Source organism: Callorhinchus milii, unplaced genomic scaffold (genome assembly GCF_018977255.1).
Source record: "Callorhinchus milii isolate IMCB2004 unplaced genomic scaffold, IMCB_Cmil_1.0 Scaffold2, whole genome shotgun sequence".
NCBI classification, from domain to species: Eukaryota; Metazoa; Chordata; class Chondrichthyes; order Chimaeriformes; family Callorhinchidae; genus Callorhinchus; species Callorhinchus milii.
The window spans coordinates 94,610,171-94,633,508 of record NW_024704743.1 but is presented as its reverse complement, the minus strand read 5'-3'; the positions used below and the strand labels follow the sequence as shown (position 1 = coordinate 94,633,508).

General features: G+C 42.5%; 1 protein-coding gene across 2 annotated transcripts in view; it reads right to left on the bottom strand.

Annotated features, from left to right (window-relative positions):
* LOC103175159 (nucleolar protein 4) overlaps nucleotides 1-23,338 on the bottom strand; it is a 153,737-nt gene that overhangs the window by 86,784 nt on the left and 43,615 nt on the right. For both annotated transcript variants that reach the window (XM_007887970.2, XM_007887971.2), the window contains exon 5: nucleotides 7,666-7,804. In XM_007887970.2, coding sequence (XP_007886161.1) covers nucleotides 7,666-7,804 — 139 coding nt within the window. The remainder of the gene's footprint in view (nucleotides 1-7,665; nucleotides 7,805-23,338) is intronic.

Genomic DNA, 23,338 nt, shown 5'->3' with positions numbered 1-23,338 from the left:
TCAACTCTTTGAGCACCAGGTTTGAGGCCTCACTAAATGGATGGTAGGAGCTATGAGCTTCCTGGTGGGCAACACAGCTCAGCATGAAATGCATGAGAGCATTACCACCATCTACCTGTCTACAGCTCAGTTTAAGCAGCAGCTGCTTGCCTCTCAGAAAGACAATCAAGGTGGATTCCAGCCAATGGATGGACGAACTCGGACTCCAGGTAACTTCCTCCAGCAGTTGTAGTCCCAGATATCAGAATTTCCTCATCAGCTATCTGGAGGATATCTGCCTTCTGCATAGTGGGAGGATCTTTACAGGACAGGTTGTGACATTCCAGCCTCCTGTAAGCCTCCTGTACATGCCCCAGATTTACCCTTCAGTGGCACCCTGTAAACAGTGATTTTTTTAAAAAAACGTCACACCTGCAAAGAATTGCTCTTACCCATAATTCACATTGTGGCTCATATGGGATTTTACCAATTATTGAATTCTAAGTCAAATATTAGCTAAACTCAGAATGACAACTATACAAAGTCATTTCATTCAATATTGGATTACAAAGTGCCAGAAAAGAAAATTCAATGTTGTATAAAAATGTGAAAGAGCATGAGAAAAGAATAAAATAATTTTACCAGCATTGGTGATTTTGCATTAAAATTGATTTTAAAAACATTATAATATCACAAATCTGGGTCAGTTGAAGAAGGTCGTCAGACCATCTGATCTCATCTTTTCAGAATACTCACCTTACCATCCTCCCATCACAGCATCTAGTGCTTCGTGAGACACCCTGGTATCAATTGCTAATCTGTTCCAAGTATTAATTATCCTCTGGGTAAAAAAAATTTTCCTGGTGTCTCTCCTGAAACTGACTTTTCCAACTATGAACATTTGTTCCCGCCTTCCTCTTCCTTGTTGCACAAGGAAGTACTGTTTTAGGTTTACAAAACTCTGGAACTCTCTCCCTCAATCTCTCCATCTTGCCCCCTCCCTCATCACTTTCAAATCCCCCCTAAATACCTTCCTTTTTGATCATGCTTACGGTCACCTCACCCCTCCCTCTCCCCCAGTGACTCTGCCACTGTCAAGCACTCTGGGACGCTACCCCACATGAAGGGCGCTATATCAATTCAAGTTGTTGTACTACTATCTAATGTCTTATAGTACTTTCTTATGTCACTGCAAGCAGAACTGCATATAATACTCCCAAGTTTGGCCTGACACAGCACTGTGCAACTTAAGCATGACATCTGCAATCCAAATTTCAACTGATTTGACAAAATAACCCCATTAAGCTGCTTGCCTTGTTAATTGCTGCCTCACACAATGAGTGATGATGAGTCAATGAGCACCACTAAGACTCCTTCAGCTTCCTTCTTTGGAAGCTCTATGTCATCCATGGAGTTGTTGTGCTTCCTATTTTTACTTCCTATACACGGTGTCTTGCATTTATCATTGTTAAATAGTAAATCTTATGTCCGTTTGTCATGTTAACTTTTCTGCATAAGCAATACCCCATGCATTGGGATCACTGTTGCAATTACAGACCTTCTGTGCTCATCTTGAAGGCATTATATTATCAAAAATAACATGGGCGACACAGGAGTTTAGGATTGAACTCTCGATGTTGAACAACATGTTGAAAAAAAGTATTATTACAATTAATTTCCTTCTCAGTGAACTGTCCTTTTACATTGTTTACGAGAGAAAAAGCTCGGAGACCAGTAGATTGTTATAAGAAAAACAGTATTTTTGTTAAGACTCAGCACAATGAGCAAACCATAGAAAGTCCGAGACTAGAGGAATTAACATCTCTATATAAAATGTTAAGACTTGATGGACACATGCAAGAGAAAATGATAAGTGAAAGGATACAAGACAGGTAAAAACACTCTTTGCTCCAGTGATCACTAGATGGATGAATGACAGCTTGGTCCACATTACTGTGCAATTCATCAAAATGTAATTAAATGCCTTCAATAAAAGACTTTGAAGAGACCACTAGTCAAATAACTAACATGAAATAATAGTTGTTGTTTCAAATATAAAAGTCAAACTTAGTGAAAGAGATGAATTCATCTAATTCTCTGAAATAATGTTTAGTTCTAAAGGAAAGAATTTAATTTGTAACATTTTGTCTCATTGCTCACTTTAGTTTACTTGCTGATCATTGTTCCTCCATCAATTTTGCTGCTTTTTCTTCCTAACTTGAACGCTTTGGCTCCTGAGTGGCATTAGAATCCACAGAGCTCTGGTACCTCCCATAAATTGGAAATATTCACGCGAGTGACTTGGAAACAGGTTTCGGCACCATAGCTGAGTCTGATTCTCTCCTTATTCATCAGTCACACAAGCAGAAGGTCAAAGGTTTCTGAATGTCGCCATCCAACCTCTAAGACTAATCAAAGCATCTGAACTGCAGCCAATGCAAAGATGGGATAATTCAGCACAGATCAGGAATTGAACCTGCAAAGGTAATGCATAAACTGGGTGATCATATCCCACTTGGTGAAATCAGAGATGATGGACTTTCTTGAGTCCAAAATTGAGAGGATCCACTCTACTGCCAACCCTTGCTACTGCCAACACTTCCCATCCACCCCCTTCTGCCTCCACCCATTCCTCCCTCCAGAACTTCAACATTACCCTCTTTTCTTTCCCCATCTCCTGAATGAACCCCACCATTTGTTCCCTCAATCCTATCCCCTCCCATGTCCACCTCCTTTCCACCCTGCTAACAGACATCATCAATCTTTCCTTGTCCACTGACACAATTCCTCCAGGCTCAATCCTTGGTCCTTTCCTCTTTAATATCTACATGATCCTGTTCGACGAAGGCGTGGGGTTAACTTCCACGTGTATGCAGATGACACCCAACTCTCTCTCTGCCTCCATCCTATTTAAAGCCATAACAGTTGCAACGTCCTTGTCTTTGAGATTATAGTTATATATCATAGATGTTACCATTTTGTCTATGTCCTGTTCAGTCTGTATCTCTGAGGTGACCTGAAAGATAAGGTGTTCTTACCAAAACCTCATTTTCGTACTGGTACTTATCACTGATTTGCAGCTTTTTCTGTTTGTTTAGGTAGAATGTCTCCAGACCCAGATCCATTTCTTTAACAACCCTTAACCAAGGGAGCAGAAACACAGCATCCAGCACGCCAACGTCAACCAATGCTATAGCACTGTGTCATTTGCCCACAAAATACACAATCACTCCATTTACCAGCGTAATGTATCAGCATTGAGACATCCTTCCAATGTGAAAGACACTATGTCAAATGCAAGGATTATTATTGCACTTAGCAAATAATTACCAATGGATTGTCATGTGCACAATGCTGTTGCTAAACAGATAACCGTTAGAGACAGTAAACGTGCATACAGCTACGGTAAGATAAAATTCAGGATACATTTTTTGAAAGCCCAGGAAAGACTGTTATCAAAACAAAGCACTCACAAAAAAAACCATTGCAGGCATTGCCATAAATGTGCCCACAACAGCATGGTATATATCATAATGCCACTGTTCTTTTTTATTATTTTATCAGATGAAAAGTGAAATGCTTCTTATTGTGGTTTATATTACTTTTTAAAGTTATCCTGATATAATATCTGTACCTTTTCTACCTTCCTGACTGAAATAACAAATATGTTCCAGACAATGCATCTGCATTCTATTTATTGAGTCTTCACAACCAGTAGTTTGCCTTGCAGTGGGTAGCAGTTCTACTTCATTTCAACTCAAAATGTTTGTGGACCCAAGAAATAAACAGTAACTTCCATTTATATTTAGGTGTCCTTCATGAAGGATCCTTTCCCAGAATACTTCACAAGGACAGAGTAAGGGAGAAGGCGACTATAATCAAGGTCAAAGAGATAGGTGTTTAAATAGGATTTAAAGAGAGGAGGGCGAGATGGAGAGAGTTACAGAGGTTAGATTAGTGGCTAAAAGCTCGACTACCAATGGTGATAAGAAGAGGGGGAGGGACTCACGGCAGGCAGGTCTTAACCAAATGGAAGAGAGTGGGTTAGGAGGAGGTCACTGAGATAGGGAGCTGCTAGAGCATGAGGGGATTTAAAGGTGAAGGTGAGGACTTTGAAATCAATTGTTGGGAGACGGAGCCAGTGGACCTTGGCAAGGACTGGAATAATAGGCATATGGAGTTTGATGCAGATGAGAGTTTTGGAAAATTTAGTACTGATCATTAACAAAGCAGTTACCATTCCTCTTTGATAAGTACAGAAAAAACATTGGGAGTGGTAGGTGGAAGTGGAGTTGAGTGGCAAATCAGGTCCAGGATTTGATAAGAAGGATAGGTTGAAGATGAAAAGCCTACACATACACACTTGACAACAATTAACTGTGAAGCACTTTTAAACATTTCAGTATTACAAGTGATATCATATGCAAAGATTATGACACAATCTTGATATCTGAACAATTTCCCATTGTTAGCACTTCCATGAATAGACAAAGTAAAGCTCTTTTTATTTTATCCCAACAATTTTTTCTTCATTTTTATGCATATCCAGAGCAATTTTCAGGCCATCTGGCTAATCTGCTGCTAATTACACCCACTTAATTTTGCCCAGTTGCTAAATATTTCTTGTTAAATGAGGTTTCTTTATTATGGATTATATAATTTATCAAGGTAACAGACTTTTAATTGCTAGGATTATGCTTCCAGTGTATTTTTAAAATTAGAATAGGAAGTATTTGCAATCCTTTGGGAATACAATACCCCTGCCTTTGAAAAAGCTATGAAAAATTTCAGCCACTTATTTCAACCCACACTCTCATCTTAAGAATTGTATTTGTGAGCACTCTGATTTGTTTCTTTACTGATCTGAAATCTCCATGAGCATGACATCTCTCTCACCACTAACTATCAGAAACCAAATACAGTAACTTTCTATACAAAAATATATTGCAGGAGCAGACAGACATTGAATAAGTTTGCTCTATTATTGGGAACTAATAATATTCCCTACCCCACCGGAAAAGCACTCCAAGATGCTACCCCGCAAGTTGTTGCTGTATAAAGTGAATATGCGCATAGCTTGGACTTTCCACCTCGAACCATAATATACCAGAAGTGGCTTCCAGCGCTGACTAGCTGGCTTCCTGCACATAGTATGCATGCGTAGCGCCCAGGGAGTAACCTCAGCAGCAACCTGATGACCCGGAATGGCCATATTTTAGAGTGCCCATTATAATGCAGGGTCTGAGTTTACAGACCCAAACCAATAGTTTCTAGTCGGGTAAGGCTGCAGCACCAGACACAAGGGGGGAAGAAAACGTATAGTGCACCATCAGTACATGACATGCTGTTTCATCCATGGGAATTCAATGGAGGAGGTTTAAAAAATGGAGAACAATTCACCATGTCCTCATATTTATTTTCTAATTCAACAGCAGTGAATATTAACTTCTTCAGTTTTAGCCACATTGTGATTATCAATAGCAAAGCATTTTTTTTATATACACACACTTGCTTCACCTCCTGGCAAACAGCACTTTCTTATCCATAACTCACTGACACCCTTAACCTAACCTACAGCTTAACCTACACCCCAGGACGGACTGAAAGATTACTTATTATTACAGAATATTTTTATGTTTCATGCAGAGTGAGGGTGACCATGCACCTCAACACCAAGCCATTTCACTTTGGTTTTCCAGACACGATTGCTACCTTCAAAGATCCCATTACTGAGACTTTTCATAGGTTGCTAACTGTGAAATCACAGTGTGTTCGATCTGACTGCCACTGCCTTAGCCATCATTAAACATGCTGTTTTATAAGCAACTAGGACACTATGAACCAAGTTTTGTCACGAATATTGTGATTGCACCACCAAAATCCAAATACCACTGATACTATTCCTTTCAAAGTGTATACAAATGCTATAGTGGTTTATAATAATGATAATAATCCTTGCATTTGATATAGTGCTTTTCACGTCTTCTCGATGTCACAAAGCGCTTCACAGAATATGCTGTAAAGTGAATTGACCGTATATTTGTGGGCGAAACGCGGCAGCAAATTGCACACAGCAGTGTCCCACAAACAGTCGTGGATTGAAAATGACCAATTTATTATTGTTTTTGGTTTTGGAGGGATTATTATTAGGTGTGTGGAATAAGGAAACTTGCCCAAGGTTTTGCCCTGCCTGGAATTGAACCCAGGTGTCTTGCTTCCAAGGCGAGTCCTCTAACCACTGAGCTACAGGACTCCACAAAACAAACATTCAAAGCAATCTAGCAATGCCAATGGCTTAATTTCTAATGCACTGCAATAATAACAAAAAACACAAAATTCAGAGTCATATTTTCACATAGGCGGGCTGGAGCAGCAGCTCATGAGATGTCATCATCTCTCATGCGCTAGTGCAAAAATAACAAAGGACATTCAAACACCATTTTGTCAGGGTGGGTGATGCATTGGAAAAGATTAACACAAAGAAAAATGTTCTCCTTTTCATTTTCCATGGAGTCCTGTAGCTCAGTGGTTAGAGCATTCGCTTTGCAAGCGAGAGACCTGAGTTCAATTCCAGGCAGGGCGAAACCTTGGGCAAGTTTCCTTACTCCACATGCCTAATAATAATCCCTCCAAAAAACAAAAACAATAATAAATTGGTCATTTTCAATCTACGACTATTTGTGGGACATTGCTGTGCGCAATTGGCTGCCGCGTTCGCCCATGAATATACAGTCAATTCACTTTACAGTATATTCTCTGAAGTGCTTTGGGACGTCCTCCCGACGTGAAAAGCGCTATATCAAATGCAAGGATTATTATTATTATTATTATTATAAGAAGAGAAAGAATTATAAAGGAGAATAAATAAAGAGCAGAAGATTGGGATTAGACAGTTTAGACTCAATGGGGCAAATGTCTATCCTTCGACCTCCTTCAACCCTACCAACCCTGGCTTTGCTCAATGTGGTTTGTGTCCTTCGCCCTACCAGTCCCATCATAAGCAGGCAGGCTTTCAGCCTTTCTGCCCCCGCTCTCTAGAATTGCATCCCAGGGTACCTCCACTTGCTCCCCCCATTTCCCTCTTTGAAAGCAAGACCCAAAACGTACTGCTTTGACTGCTCTTTCAGTCATCTTTCCCCTCCCTATATACCCCAGCTCTCATCCCCAGCTCAGGTGCCCATCTAGCAATGTGAAGTTCTTTGAGACATCCTCCCAAAGTGAACGGACTATGAGAATGTAAACTGTATTGTATCGTATCCTACGCTGTAAGAGCTTCAATTGCATCAGAACAGGAAGCAGCATTTCCTTAAAAGAGAGTCACCTATTAATAGTTTTATTATAACCAAGCACCTTCTCTTGTTCTAATTCTGTCTCAGAATAATTCATTAACTCACCTGAGGTAGAAACAGAAGAAATTGTTTTCTCATCTGAAATTTGCCAACAAACGGAATTTAATTATCAAGATTCAAAATTGTTCAGGAGCCACCACGCAAGGGGAGTAGAGCATGAAGGTAGAGCAGTAATAAAAAAATGGAACCCTTCATTTCATCTAATGAAATTATCGTTGTTGAATCTCATTGGTCTCATACAGTTTAAGTATTACTTCCCCCAATATGCAGCATTTAATTGAACACAAACAATGTTGCTCCCATTTACTCAGCATTTATAACATGCAATGGCACTTACCATCTTGATGACCATCAAGGTTCTGGGGACTGTGCATTCTCTCCTCCAGGGTAGAGCTTTGGTCAGAGTTCATGCGATCAACTGACATCCATGTGGAGTCACTGAGCTCAAACTCCTCACTGCTCAGTGAATGTTCATCCTGATAAGGCAAAAGTAAACAATTGAAAATATGAAACTTCAAGAGATTTTCCTTCAGTCTAAAAACTATCTCCAAAGGTAAAGGTTACCTTCACACATTATCACAGTTTTATCAATTCAGTGTTTGCCTCCTTTAATTATCTACTCATTTCTGTAATATCTGGCTTCCCCACAGAGATGGAAGTCTGCATTTTGAATCTCTTAATTTTGTCAATTAAATACGTCCGGTCAAACTGTTTATCAAACAGGTTGGTCACCATGAAGCACCAACCTTTAAAAATAACTCAATAGAATTTTGAAATGTAATGCACAATCCTGCATCATTCCATCATCAATCATCATCGTTATTGTACAGCATTTGTAGAATAACATGATGAAGCACTTTAAAGAGCAGTGCAGAGCAGAGAGGGTGGGAGAGTGGCATCACTCTTACTCACACTGGTATCACTCCCTTCCCCTCTAACAGAGCAAGTATTTTTCTCTCAGTGTATCTGATCACACTCATGTCACTTGTCTCATATTCATTCACATTCTTGCCTCTTTCTCCTTCTCTCACTCTTACACTTTTTAAAAAAAAGATATATTTATAAATATAATATTTTGTACAACAGAAATCCAAAACAAACACAACATCTTCTGTTACAATATTTCCCTTCATCCCGATACGGAAAACATTCCACTGTTTACGGTACATTCCTTTAGGTTGTGCACATATTTTTTGGGATGCTCCCTTTAAAAAAGTCGGGAGTCACCCCTGTGTACATCTCTCACTCCTACACACAAACACTGATTCCCTGCCTTCTTCCCTCCCTCTCAATTCTCTATTTCTTCCCTCATTCTCTAACTCTCTATTTTATCTCTCCATTATTTCTCTTATATTCATACTTACACTCAGACCTGACCCTCACTCACTTTTCTCATGTTGTTTGCACACACACTTCCTTTTGTGCACTTCTGATAATACTACTTACATTTGATATTGGGCCTTTCACGTCGGGAGAATGTCTCAAGGTACTACCCAGAATATACTCCAAACATAATTAATGGTAGGGCATTTTGTAGGCAAATGCAACAGCCAATTTATGCACAGCAATGTCTCCAAACCCAGTCATGAAGTGAATAACTATTTTTACTTGGGATATTACCAGTTTTGAGAGAAGATAATTCAGAGGAGATCTCAAAGAGGTGTATACAATTTTAAAAGGGGTTGAAAAACTAAAACCCAGATCAATATTTTACGATGCGATAAGACAGTAAACAAGAGGACACAGGTTTAGAGGTGTAAAGGCAATTTCAGGACAGATACCAGGAAGTTTTTCTTCACTCAGAGGGTTATCAATGGCTGCAACAGATTGCCAGGAAAGGTGGTAAAGATTAGGACACTGGACTCATTTAAAAAGCAGCTTGATGTTGTGATGGAGGACAGTGGGGCAGGTGTTGTGGACCGATAAGTTTGGATCCAAACAAATCTTTTGATTGTTGGTCAGGAGACCAAGAGACTGCTTCTCATCACTGCTTCTCCTCCCAGGAGCGCCTTGAATAATCAACATCCAGGACAGCACGCAGGACACATGGGAAATGCTGTAAATAAACTGAGCTTCAGGTAAGCGAGTGGCCAGGGGAAATGGAGTTTTATGGACAGTAGTGTGCAGGAAAGGCAGCCTGACTGACTGCTCAATTCCCTATTATTAATTTGATTTCCATCGGTTTTTGTTTGATGTTCATGTCTTTATTAAGTTTAATATTGTTAATGGTCTAACCTGCTGAGTTGATTATTTCCAAAACAAAGGGTTGTTTACAAAGTTAGATTACCATCTATTTATCAAGTTGAATTTCCATCTGTTTCTGAAGTTAAAGGTTTAAATTGGGTGTGTGGCCTCACCTGTAATAATTACAGTGGGAATTTGAAAATGGCTGCCTTTAGGACTCAGCTGAACTATGGTAATGGCCAGGATGAATTTTGATTGACAGGAGGGTTTTTTTGAGTTTCTTTCGAAATTGACAGTGTAGAATTTTTTTCTAATAACTCCAAGACCTTATGAAATAGGAAATGGTTGTGTAATTTATAAGTTTTTATCAATATAAGAGGGAGAAATCTGAAAAGTGGGAGTGGCCTCCATTAAAATTATACAGAGATAGTATCCACCTGAACATTTGCGTAGCTTTGTATCATAATAATAATCATTGCATTTGATAAAGTGCCTTTCATGTCATAAGGACCCTCTGGATTCGCTTCTCAAGATTTGCTGTAAAGAATAGTGACTGTATATTTTGTAGGTGAACACCTACATAAGCAAATGTTATACATTACAAGAAACATAATTCTCTAAGACTCTGAAAATCCAAGGAAATTATATGGACTGTTGGCACTCAACTACTTGATTAAATACTCTCTCATAAAATTCCAGCAGATTTGTAAGGCATGATCGACTGCTTGTAAACCCATGTTGACTTCTTATAGTGTCTATGCTCTTCAAAAGAGCATTGCGAATATTGCTCTAAAGCATTTCCCAAATTGTAAATCGTAGGTTAACTGGTCTTTGATGTTCAGGCTTATATCTCAATCCATGTTTGAAAAACAAAATCCTCCCATCCTCAGGCACAGCTCATTTTTCATTCTGTAAATGACTGCTGTATTAAAAAGAATAATTCATCCCAAAATGAAAATCACCAAAGAGACATTCAGTGAACAATGTTACTGAGTGGTTCTCTCAGTTCCATACCTTAATTAAAGTACCCCTTCTCTATAACAATACTTGGCTATTAAACACCCTCAGATAATAGCATTCATAAAGAGGATTGTACACTATAAGAGGATCTACTATATCCACACTGCAAAGCCAGTCAGTACAACCCTGCACTTCTCTCAGAATAGCCATTGTTACTCTTTTACAAAACAGAGATTTTCATCACACTATAAACTTATAAATAATTAATCCTTGTATTTGATAGACCGCCCTTTCACATCTTCGAGATGTCTCAAAGCATTTCACAAGATTTTACTGAGTAGCATAGTGCCTGTATATTTGTGGGTGAATGTGATAGCAGACCCCGAGCACTGCATTGGAGCATCAGCCTTGACTATGTGAGAGTTCCAAGCCCTGATTTAGGGCTTAAACCCACAGACTTCTGACGCAGAGGCAAAAATACTACCAACTGAGCCAGGCTAACACACTATCATTTAACTATACAGTAAAACCACAAGCATATGCACATTCAAAAGAAATCTGTTCTGGTTAACAAAACTTTCATTTAGAAAAAGCACATTGGGGTCACCTTTCATTATACACTATTTAAACATTATTTTAAATCAATGTTTTAAATTAAGGTTTCGGTTCACTTAAACTACATCACAACGTCAGAAGTGTACCAACAACAACAGCACATTACATTTGTATAGTGACTTTTAGGGCTGGAGGACGCTGAATAATCAGGGATTTGGACCCGAGCAGGGGGATTGGATCAGGAGGTGTGGAGGGCAGGGATAGGAGGATGGCCGAAGGGTCAGTTGAAGAGGAGGGTCTTGGGAATGAGGGATGGAGATCCAAAGGGTGAGGGCAGAGAGGCTGAAGGCCGACCGCCAATGTTGGAGCAGGTCAGCCGCAGCACACTGAGCGGAGGGAGTGGACAGTTTCATACGAACACCGAGGTAGGAAGGAGCAAGACCTGGAGGGCTTTGAAAGTGAGGACCAGGATCCTGAACCGTATCCTCTGTGGGGAGCCAGTGGAGTTGGGCGAGAATAAGGGTGCGAGGGTCACAGAGCCTGGTACGGGAGAGAACTGGAGCTGTAGAGTTCTGGATGATCTGCAGCCTATGGCGGGAGGAGTTGGGGAGGCCGACAAGTAGGAAGTTTCCATAGTCGAGCCTGGATGTTAAGAATGTGTGTATGAGGGTTTCAGTGGCCTGCGGTGTGAGACAGTTGTGGAGCCAGGCAATGTTGCGGAGTTGGGGAAGGCAGAGTAGGTCATGACACGAATGTGGGGTAGAAGGGATAGTTGAGGGTCAAACAAGACACTAAGCTTCCGGTTGAGTGTGCACCTTGAATGGTGATACTGTCAGCGCCTGAGACGCTAATGGGAGCCAATCAGGAGAGCCTCGGTCTTGTTGACGTTCAACTGAAGAAAGTTAGCTCTCATCCAGGACTTGATGTCTGACAGACATTCTATCAGGACAACAGTTGTCCTGGAGTCAAGGTGGAGGCAGAGAGGAAGGGTTGGGTGTCATCCGTATATATGTGGAAGTTGACCCCATGTCTGCAGATGATGTCACCAAGAGGGAGCATATAGATGTTGAAGAAGAGGGGACCAAGGACAGAGCCTTGAGGAACGTCGCACGAGACAATGTGGGGGCTTCAGGAGAAACCATTTGTGGAGATGAAGTGGCGACTGTGTTAGAGGTAGGATCTGAACCATTCAAGGACAGAATCATGAAGGTTGAGGTAAGAGGAGAGGCGGTGGAGGAGGATAGAGTGGTCAACGGTATCGAAGGCAATAGATAGGTCAAGAAGGATGAGGAGGCAGAGGCAGCTCTGGTTGCAGATGGACAGACTATCATTTGTCACTTTGACCAGGGCTGTTTCTGTGCTGTGGGCAGCATGGAAACCCGATTGGAGGAGTTTGTGAAGGGAGTAGTGGGAGAGGAAGGAGCGCAGCTGGGAAGCAAGACTCGTTCAAGGACCTTGGAAAGGAAAAGGAGGTTGGAGATGGGGCAGTAGTTTGACAGCAGAGATGGGTCCAGGAGGGTATTTTAAGGATATCAGTGATGATGGCCGTTTTAAAAGGGGTGGGAACAGTGCCAACGGTAAGGTGCAAAAAGCAAAATACTGCAGATGCCTCGAAATCTGAAATAAAAACAGAAGTCACTGGGAACCTCAGCAGGTCAGGCAGTATCTATGGAGAGAGGAAAGTGAGTTAACGTTAACTCACTCTCCTCTCTCTGTAGATGCTGCCTGACCTGCTGAGTGTTCCCAGCGACTTCTAGAAGAAGCAAATTGCTTACCGCATTCACCCACAAACTGCAGTCACTCCAATTTACAATACATGCAGTGAAGTGCTTTGAGTTGTGCTTTTGATGTGAAAGTCACTATTATCAAATATAAGGAATATTTATTATTAAAAAAAAATCCAACTTTGGAAAAATGCATTTATTTTCTTTTTATTTATTTTTGTTTTCACAAGTTCAGTAAGTTTTATAAGCACGATCTTTACTTTTTTTTCCCATCGTACACTCGTCCTCAATCAAATTATCTTTAAAATATTCACATGTTTTTATCTAATATTCAGTTTTGAATAGCCTAACATTTGGATGTCTTTGGTAATTACACATTTCTATGATTTACCTAATAGTGTTTGGCATCTCTATTTATCCTTAGAGTCCAGAATCCCCTTTGCAGCTTTCAAATGCATTCTTTTTTAGAAACTGCATAAAATTAGGATTAGCTTTCAAATTAATATTGAGCTGAATTTTCCAAATTCTGTACAATCTTAAATTTTAAAGAATAATCTCAAAGCTAAAACCAAGAGTTTTTTTTGGCTCAAATCCAGAACTTGGTGGGCAATGAATAAGGACAATTTAGGATATCTTTAATCAACCTTCTTCAATAAATTTCCAAAATTTTGAAAATAAAATTGGTAAAATATTATTTTTCACCCAAATGTCTTTTAAATAAAATTAACTTTTTTCTGTTAATTGAGTTGGTGCATACCAGTTTCTGGGAATGCACGATCACTGAATTGTGAACCCTGTTGTTTCACAGTTATTAAGTCTCTATCTATAATAACATTGCCCTCTTGCGCACAACTCGATATTTGCTGGGGAGGGAAGGTAAGATTCTTGTGCATTAAAAAAAGCAGTGGAGAATTAGAGAGAAAAACAGAACTCATAAAAAAGGGGCAGATAATTAGAGAGAATGATAAACTCAGAGGGAGAGACAGCAGAGAGAGAAAGAAAAGGCAGAGAGAGAAAGGGAATGGCAAAACGTTCTAACAATTTATGTAGCACTTTACAAAGGTAAACGAACACGGGGTCGAAGAGTTAGGTATCACAGATGGGTTTGAAGGCTCAGTGGGAAGGGGAAAGGAAGGCACGGGAACTCTGGGATGCAGTTCCAGAAATTGGGAGCGGAATAGATGAAAGCTCACTAAGCAATGGTGGGGCAGATAGTGCAGGGATTATGAAACAAGCTGATAAGGGGAGGGAGTAGCTGGGGTGGTAGAGTTCCTCCATTCACTTACAATACACGAAAATCAAAGCACTGGAATTTCTTCATTATAAGAACATAATTAGTAATCAGTTCCAAAACTAACTAGGAACAGTGTCCTTTTAACTATGGGGCTTGGGTTTGAATCCAGCCGAGATAACCTCTCTCACATGACTGTAGGAATGCTGAGTGAAAGAGCTTTGGGCAGCATCAATTTGGCTTTTGGTAGGCATCTATCCACAGCAAAAATAAATTAATCAGGAATAAGCACTAACTTGGCAATCCACTCACACATTTGGGGTATTAGAGAGTTTAAAACCTGCCAATATTCACTCTCTGACATGCAGCATAACTATTCATGTTTCACTGCAAACTGGGCAAAATCCAGAGTATGAGTCCAGGTAATTGAATCCCACCTTTGTACGTTGGTTTAGGTGTGCACATTCTAGAAGTTATCATTCAGTGGCACAACGATGTCACTGTGTTGATACAGAATGCCTTCTTGGGCAATCCGCGCATGTACAATAAGAGCAGTGATGGCAACAACAATTTTCATTTCTATAGCTTACTGGGCTCTCGTTTCCACCCCTAACAAAAGCAGCCCCAAAATATACAGTCAATTCACTTTACAGTGTATTCTGTGAAGAACTTTGAGATGTCTCGAAGACGTGAAAAGGCGCTATATCAAATGCAAGGATTATTATTATCAGTAACATGAAGAGTAATCTCATATTAAATAATAATAAATTGGTCACTTCATTTCATGACTGTTTGTGGGACACTGCTGTGTGCAATTGGCTGCCACATTTCACCCACAAAATATATACAGTCAATTTACTTTACAGTATATTCTGTGAAGCGCTTTGAGACATCTTGAGATGTGATAAAGTGTTACATCAAATTATTAATTATTATTAGAATTATTATTATTAAAGTAATATTTTCTGTTGCTTCCACAACACACCACCTGTGAGAACACCTGGACAGCTAAGGTGACTGATTGCAAAAAGGCTATAAGGATGGATAACACAGGAAATGTAAGCTAGTGCAGCACAAAACCTCTTACTGGGGTGCGACAGAGGAGGGCTGATGGGGTCGGTGGGGAAGAGGTCAGATTCCTTGCTGGGACAATGGAACGTGCTTTGCACTTTATAACATAGTAAACAAGTGATCTATTTCCAGCTCTAACAGCTTTCATTCTGATATGCATATATAATCGCCCTCAGCTTTCATAAGGGAACGATTAGTAGCCCTGACTATCTTTCTTGTGTTCACATTAGGATGCATCAATATTTAAACTGTTGGGCTGAGTAGCTTGCCCACGTCACAGCTGTATTTCCATGAATTAAACCCCGCTGTCAAATAGTTTTCATCAGTCTCCTGAAAGATGTTGTAATTTTGTGGATAAATTGTAAGTGTTAGAGGCAAGACCGAGGCTCTTATGTTTTAGCTCTTTAAATTATTCAGACCGACTGTGCTCCTCCAATTCTAGACTCGCGATCAGTGGAGCGCACACCCTAGGCAATCAATCGTAGGCCAAGAGGACGCCTCTGAACTACATCTCTGTAAGGACCCCTCAAAATCTTCTCTCGAGAATATAGAGCCATAGTTGTTATTCATACCTCAAGCACTCCAGGACGCTACCTCACGTAAAGGCCACTATAAAAGGCAAGCTGTTGTTCATTCCTCTAACAAAGCGGATTGTCCACATAAAACTGCTCTCAAATCTGGGAAGGTCTGGCAAACCTCTTTGCTGGCCTGTAGGAGTGGGTTGGTGGTTCAAACCACCACCAACCAGAAGACGGTGGAAGCAGGTGCACCTAGCAGAGTGACTCATTCACTTTACTGGCCCGGAGCTGTTTCCTCTGGAAGTAGGATAAGGACCCTCCTTGTGAAGGTAGTGGTAACTTCCTTTTGAAGGAACATCGCTGCTACATTTAAAGTGCAATCTGCTAACGTAAGCAGATGTGCAATATACATGGAACATCAAACAAACAAAACCAGTACCATGCACAAGGTATCCACACCACTAACAAGTGCATGTGACAGACAAATGCCAGGACCAGTCAACAGATGATGAATTCACATCAAGGTAAAGCTTTCTGCAACCAGCCTGTGTAATATGAGGTACGAAGGTGTTACCATCCATGGTTGCACACTCCACCTTGCTAAGCCAGACCAGAACCTTGGGGTCTTGTTTGGCCTCCACATCTGCGCTATGACCCACTCTGCCTTCCCCCACCTCCGCAACATTGCCTGGCTCCACCACTGTCTCACACGGCAGGCTGCCGAAACCCTCATACATGCTTTCATCTCATCAAGGCTCAACTATGCAAACTCTTTGCTTGTCGGCCGCCTCAATTCCTCCCTCCACAGGCTGTAGATCATCAAGAACTCTGCAGTCCATGTCATCTCCCGCACTAGGCTACTGCGACCCTATCACCTCCATCCTTGCCCAACTCCACCGGCTTCCCATCACACAGAGGATACAAGATCCTGGTCCTCATCTTCAAAGCCCTCCATTGTCTTGCTCCCCCCTACCTCTGCGACCTCCTAATCCCCTTCCATCCTGCTCTCTCCCTCCTCTCAACGGGCTCCGGCCTGCTTCACACTCCCCGCCTCACTCGCTTTCCGCCACTCTGCCCCCACCCTCTGGAACTCCATCCCGCAGTCCCTCCGCTTCGCCCCGTTCCTTGCCACCATCAAGACCCTCCTCTTCGACCCTCCTTTCGACCGTGCTTGCAATCTCTCTGCTTCCCCCCCAGCCTTTCCCCCTCCCCAACCCCCAACTCGGGTTCGTAACTCTGTCTGTCCAGCACCTTGGGACGTCCTCACGATGTGAAAAGCGCTTTACAAATGTAATTTTGTTGTTGTGTTGCTGTTACCAGATCCCACTCACCTATGAGCTTGTACGTATGCACTTATTATAATTAGCAATTATAATGTGCCACCTGCTGTCCAGGCTAAGTACCTAAAGTTTGCTTTCTCCAGTAAATTAGAGAACAGTAAAGGGGTGTAAGGAAAAGGCAGATAAAATGGGACTGGAAGGATTGCTCTTTAAAAGAGCCTGCACAGATGTGATGGGCCGAGTAGCAGTGTTTTGTGCTCTAAATGTCTATGGTTCTAAGTCTTTACCCACAACCCAGGAGATCCATTAGGTCTATACTTTTTGCAACATTTCTAATGCCAGCAGTCAGGAAATGACACCACCTCCTGCCAGCACCTATCACTGTTTTCCCCAAACCAATGAAACATTTGAATTTTCAGGTGGGACAGAGTCAGTTAAAAAGAGTCCCATCAAATAAATATTGAATACATTTGGGCCGATAAAGTTAACTGCTGTATTTCTTTCATGTGGAAATCAGTGTTTGTACAATGTCATTATGTTATACACAAACCTGCAAATGACTAATGATAATTTACAGTGCTCATTAGTACTAGTCTTTCTTCAGATGTAATGTGGGCTTTATTTTTCCCCCGAACTCTACTGATACCAGAGGAGGAGTGTGTGTGTGGGAGTGGGGGGTGGGGTGCTGAATTATTCTCTCCCAAACAAAACAATTGGGAAGAGTTTTGAAAATGTAGTTCAATAGGTAGTAATGGGAAAAAAATGACTTAAAACAAATACAAAAGTTTGTATTTTCGGTGGGAAAGGTGTATTTACTATATAGAATCTTAAGAAACTTCAGAAACCAACCCTCTACAGTTTACTGGAAGCTTTCAAAGATAAGATAATAACAGTATTAAAGTTTATCAATTACACACATTGAATATACAACTACACTTTAATCATACACAAATCGAAACATGCATTTAATTGCACAATATTAAGTAAGGTTTAAAAGAAGCAAAAAAGCTACACAATTTGAACACTGCAGCGACAACTTGACTAGTTTAACTCTTGCACAATCAGCTATGGGAGGAACTCCTGTAAGTTTCACCTGTCTTATCCCGTGGTTACACAGCAAACAGGCACTGCTTTTTGTTTCTCCCCCCAACTAACAACCAACTAACAAACCCCATCTTCCTCTTTCAACTTGCTTTCCTACAATTTACGATATTGCATTAAAAGCTGATTCGATTCTAATCGTGAACTGCAATAAAATGCAACGCTTTTTAAAAGAAGAAAATATTCAGTGGGATTGGAAGTGGGGGTGGCAGGGGACCTTGAGACACTGAGATGGTAATACAGTGACCTGGTGTTATATTACAACAGCTTCTGCTTCTGGATGCTGATGGGAATCTTTAGTGCTCAAAATCACATGATGCACTTCCTTCCTACCCACCCCCCAACACTGTTTGAAAACTGCTAAAATACCTCTTTAGTTCCCAGACAACACAAGAGAAACTGCCTGGAGGGCAACATGATACGAAGCCCCTCGCTGTGCAGATACATCACTTTGTGAGCTAATGATGTGACTCTGCCATGTCATTGTTATCTCACTGCCATTTATCAACACAAACCCAGCAGCAGGTCTGGTTTGTCTCCTTCCTCACTAAAAAACAAACCCCTGCTCTTGTAATTCCTACCTTTAATAATAATATAATGATAATAAAATAGACATATGATGATCAAATATTAGCAACCAGCGAATTCAGTTATAAGTTCAAAAAACGTGCATCTTACTCCGTGCAACGGGACTCGGTTTCCAAATAATGCAATGCATTCATCCTAAGAGACTGGTAGGAAAGGCTAGGTTTGTTGCAGATAAAAGATGCTCTGTGTTCACTCACTCACTGCATCTGTGTCAGGGGGACAGGCACAGGGGGAGGGGTGGGGAGCGCCGCTGACATCACTGCTCACTAATGCTCCCCTACCATGGTGCTGCAGTGAGACATCAAGGCAGCAGGCAGGGGAAGCCCTTCCTTCATTCATTCCTCCACCAGTCTAACAGCAACAGCTGCAACAACCCCACATCACTTAGCCCAAACGCCGTCTTTCTTTAAAGAAGAACGTTACTAATGAACGATTAAACTGCTTTAAACACTTAATAATAATAATAATAGCAAATGCAAGGATTATTATGAACCACTTGAGTACCAGAAGCATTTAGCATCATGCCATAATTAATTCATCAGTATTTTTACATTACATTGTTGGAATTCTGACTCAGCAATGTGTCACTGACCCCTCTTCTCCTCTCACCCTCCTCCACAACACCCTCTCCTCCACACTCGATACTTTTGCCCCCATCACCTCCTGTACTGTCTCCTACTCTCGCTCCTCCCCCTGGTTCACCACCCACCTCCGCTCACTGAAGAGCCAGGTGCGGGCCGCTGAATGCACCTGCGTCAAATCTGGCCTAACGGTCCACCGACAAATCTGGCTGGACCTCCTCAAAATCTACCGCTCCACTCTAGCCTCGGCCAAGTCGTCCTTCTACTCCAGGATAATCCTGGAGGCGAAGAACAACCCCAGGCTACTGTTTTCTACCACATCCCGACGCCTCCATCCCCCCCGCCACCCCGCGCAGGTCATCTCCTCCAACCTTCACTGAGAGGAGATGCTGGATTTCCGTGAATCCAAAATCAAGGGAATTCGCTCCGGGTCACTTCCCCTCCAACATCCACCCACCCCCCACCCCTTCCCTCCCACACTCCGACTCCTACCCATCCTCCCCTACACACTTTCGTACCCGTTTCCCCACCCTCTGTCACCAAACTCATCCTATCCCTGAAACCCACCACCTGCTCCCTTGACCCCATCCCCACTCCACTCCTTATCTCCCAGCTCCACCTCCTTGCCCCACATATCACAGACATCGTCAACCTGTCCCTCTCCTCTGGCTCTGTTCCCATTCCCTTAAAAACTGCCACCATCACTCCCACCTTGAAAAAACCCTCCCTTGATGCGTCGCAGCTATCAAGCTACCGGCCCATCTCCAACCTCCCCTTCCTGTCCAAGGTCCTGGAACGAGTTGTCGCCTCCCAGCTGCGCTCTTTCCTCTCCACCCATTCATTATTCGAACCCCTTCAGTCGGGTTTCCGTGCTGCCCATAGCACAGAAACTGCCCTGGTCAAGGTCACCAATGACATCCTGACCATCTGTGACCAGGGCTCCCTCTGCCTCCTCGTCCTCCTCGACCTATCGGCAGCATTCAATACGGTCGACCATGCTATCCTCCTCCACCGCTTGTCCTCCCACCTCAACCTTCAAGGCCCTGTCCTTGAGTGGTTTAGTTCGTACCTCTCCCACCGTCTTCACTTTGTTTCCACGAACGGCTTTTCCTCCGGCCCCCACACTGTCTCGTGCGGTGTCCCTCAGGGCTCTGTCCTCGATCCCCTCCTCTTCACCCTCTATATGCTCCCCCTTGGTGACATCATCCGCAGACATGGGGTTAACTTCCACATGTATGCGGATGACACCCAACTCTACCTTTCCTCCTCTACCCTCAACTCCACGACCACCGATGTCCTGACAGTCTGCCTGTCTGACACTGAGTCCTGGACGAGAGACAACTTTCTTCAGCTCAACGTGCGTAAAACTGAGGCCCTCCTGATTGCCTCCGCACCTCAGGCGCTGACAGCATCAGCATCCAAGGCTGCACTCTCCACCTCTCAAAGTCAGTCAGGAACCTCGGCGTTCGGTTTGACCCTGAGCTGTCTTTTCTCCCTCATATCCGCGCCACAACTGGCACCGCCTTCCATCACCTCCGGAATGTCGCCAGACTACGGCACTACCTCACCCCTCACGCTGCTGAAACTCTGGTCCACGCCTTTATCACCTCAAGGCTGGACTACGGGAACTCTCTCCTCGCCGGCCTTCCCGGCACCTCCCTCCACAAGCTGCAGGTCATTCAGAACTCTGCAGCTCGTGTACTGTCCCGCACCAGGCTTCGGGAACACATCACTCCCACCCTCGCTCGCCTCCACTGGCTCCCCATCCCCCAGACGATCGAATTCAAGATCCTCATCGTCACCTACAAGGCCAGTCACGGCCTTGCTCCCTCCTACCTCTCCGACCTACTATCCCCCTACCTACCTGCCCATACCCTCCGTTCCTCTGGCTCCGGTCTGCTCCACATCCCCCGCCCCAACCGCCCTACCATCGGTGGCCGGGCCTTCAGCCTCTCAGCCCCGAGGCTCTGGAACTCTATCCCCCAGTGCCTTCGCCGCTTCCTCCCTTTCCTCCTTCAAGGCGGTCTCAAGACCTTTCTCTTTGACCGTGCCTTCAGCTCCCCTCTCGACTCTCTACCCCCTCCTCGCTCCCTCCCTTCCCTCCCCTCACCCTGACCATTTCCCCCCTGCTCGGGTCCTGACCCAACTGTACAGCGCCTTGGGACGTCCTCCCGACGTGAAAGGCGCTTTATAAATGGAATCTTGTTGTTCTTGTTGTTGTGTAACATGAAATTAAATCCCCCAAAAATCTCATTTACTGTATGTGTTCAAGTTCAAGATCCTGGTCCTCACCTTCAAAGCCCTCCATGGTCTTGCTCCCCCCTACCTCTCCAACCTCATAACTCCCTACCACCCTGTTCGCTCCCTCCTCTCAGCGGGCTACAGTCCGCTTCACGTCCCCCGCCTTGCTCGCCCCACTATCGGTAGGCGGGTCTTCCGCCACTCTGCACCCACCCTCTGGAACTCCATCCCGCAGTTCCTCCGTCTCACCCCCTCCCTCGCCACCTCGATCTCCCTATTTCCCCCCTTGCCCTCCACCCTCCCCCACCCTGACCCCCAGCTCGGATCCGTAACTCTGTCTGTCCAGCGTTTTGGGATATCCTCCCGACGTGAAAGGCGTGATACAAATATAACTTTGTTGTTGTTATGTATGTATACACACACACACATACACACTCCTATTGGACATTATTCTGCTTATCTGAAAATTTGCATTCAGTGATGAGACACCATATTATTCTTCACCTATCAGAAAATATACTATCCCTGGTTAACAGAGCATATTATTACTTATCTTTCTGGGGGTAATAATAATAATCCTTGCATTTGATATAGCGCTTTTCAAGTTGTCTAGAAAGGGCACTCGTCTTCTAGAAAGGGCACAATGACAAACAGTCGTTGATTAAGTGCCCAAATTATTATTTTTTTTCTTCAGGGATTATTATCAGGAGTGTGGAGTAAGGAAACTTGCCCAAGGTTTCGCCCTGTCGGGAATCGAACACAGGTGTTTCGCTTGTGAGGCGAATGCTCTAACCACTGAGCTACAGGACTCCACATACTGATATTCTATTGCTGTATACAACACTCTTTCAAGCCAGTTCAACCACAAGCAGACCATGCTTACACCCCTTCCTGCCGGATAATCACTAATTGGTCATCAGACATCTGGCAAGCATAGGTCTGAGCCTTCACAACAACAACAAGATTACATTTGTATAGCACCTTTCACATCGGGAGAATGTCCCAAGGCCCTGACAGAGTACAGCATTTCAGATGGTGGATAGTAGATACTATAGTGGCCCATAAAACTGCATCTGGGGACCCCCAAATGAACGAATTAAAATAAAACTTCAAACAAACCCATCCAAATTAATTCCATTTTACACACGATAAATTAATAAAACTTGTTCAGACATTTTACATTTTTTAAATTATTTTTATAATTTAATAATTTATTTAATAATATTATTTAATAATCTCTCCCTATAAAAAATAATAATTTTGTCACTCAATCCACAACCATGGGACACCGCTGTGCGCAATTGGCTTCTGCATTTTGCCCACAAAATATACAGTCAATTCACTTTACAGTATATTCTGTGAAGCGCTTTGAGACGTCTCAATGACGTGATAAAGCGTTGTATCAAATGCAAGGATTATTATGATTATAAGTAAATTTAGCGACCCCCCAAGACAAAAACATTATATTCTACAGTTAACAATGAATTTACTGGCACTACTTTTTATGGGACAATCTCAAAATAATATGCCAAGTTTAGCAATTTACCCACAAGTGGAAAACAACATGTACTTGCCACATTGATCAGTAAATTTACTGAGATGTCGGGAATAGCTCCCCTCGTATATTTCCTTGTTTGCAAGCAGAATGACTCGTGCAATGTTAATACAAGTGGTCACCTCCACCTTATACTGATGTGCTCTAAGCAATGTCAAATAAGAAAAATCCTTAGAGATGTCCTCCCCACCTGTCCCCAGCTCAGGCTTTAAATCTGTTGTGTAAAATGCTTTGAGATGTCCTCTCTACATGAAAGGCACAAAATAAACATAAATTATCACTGTATTGTTATTGGTGGCGAGAATCTCCAGAAGGTCGAAAAATGATGAGTATTAAGACCTATGTCAGGATGAAACCTATTTCAGAATTTGTACAATATCCTTTTTTTATTATAAACATTTCAATTATTTTTTCTTAAACT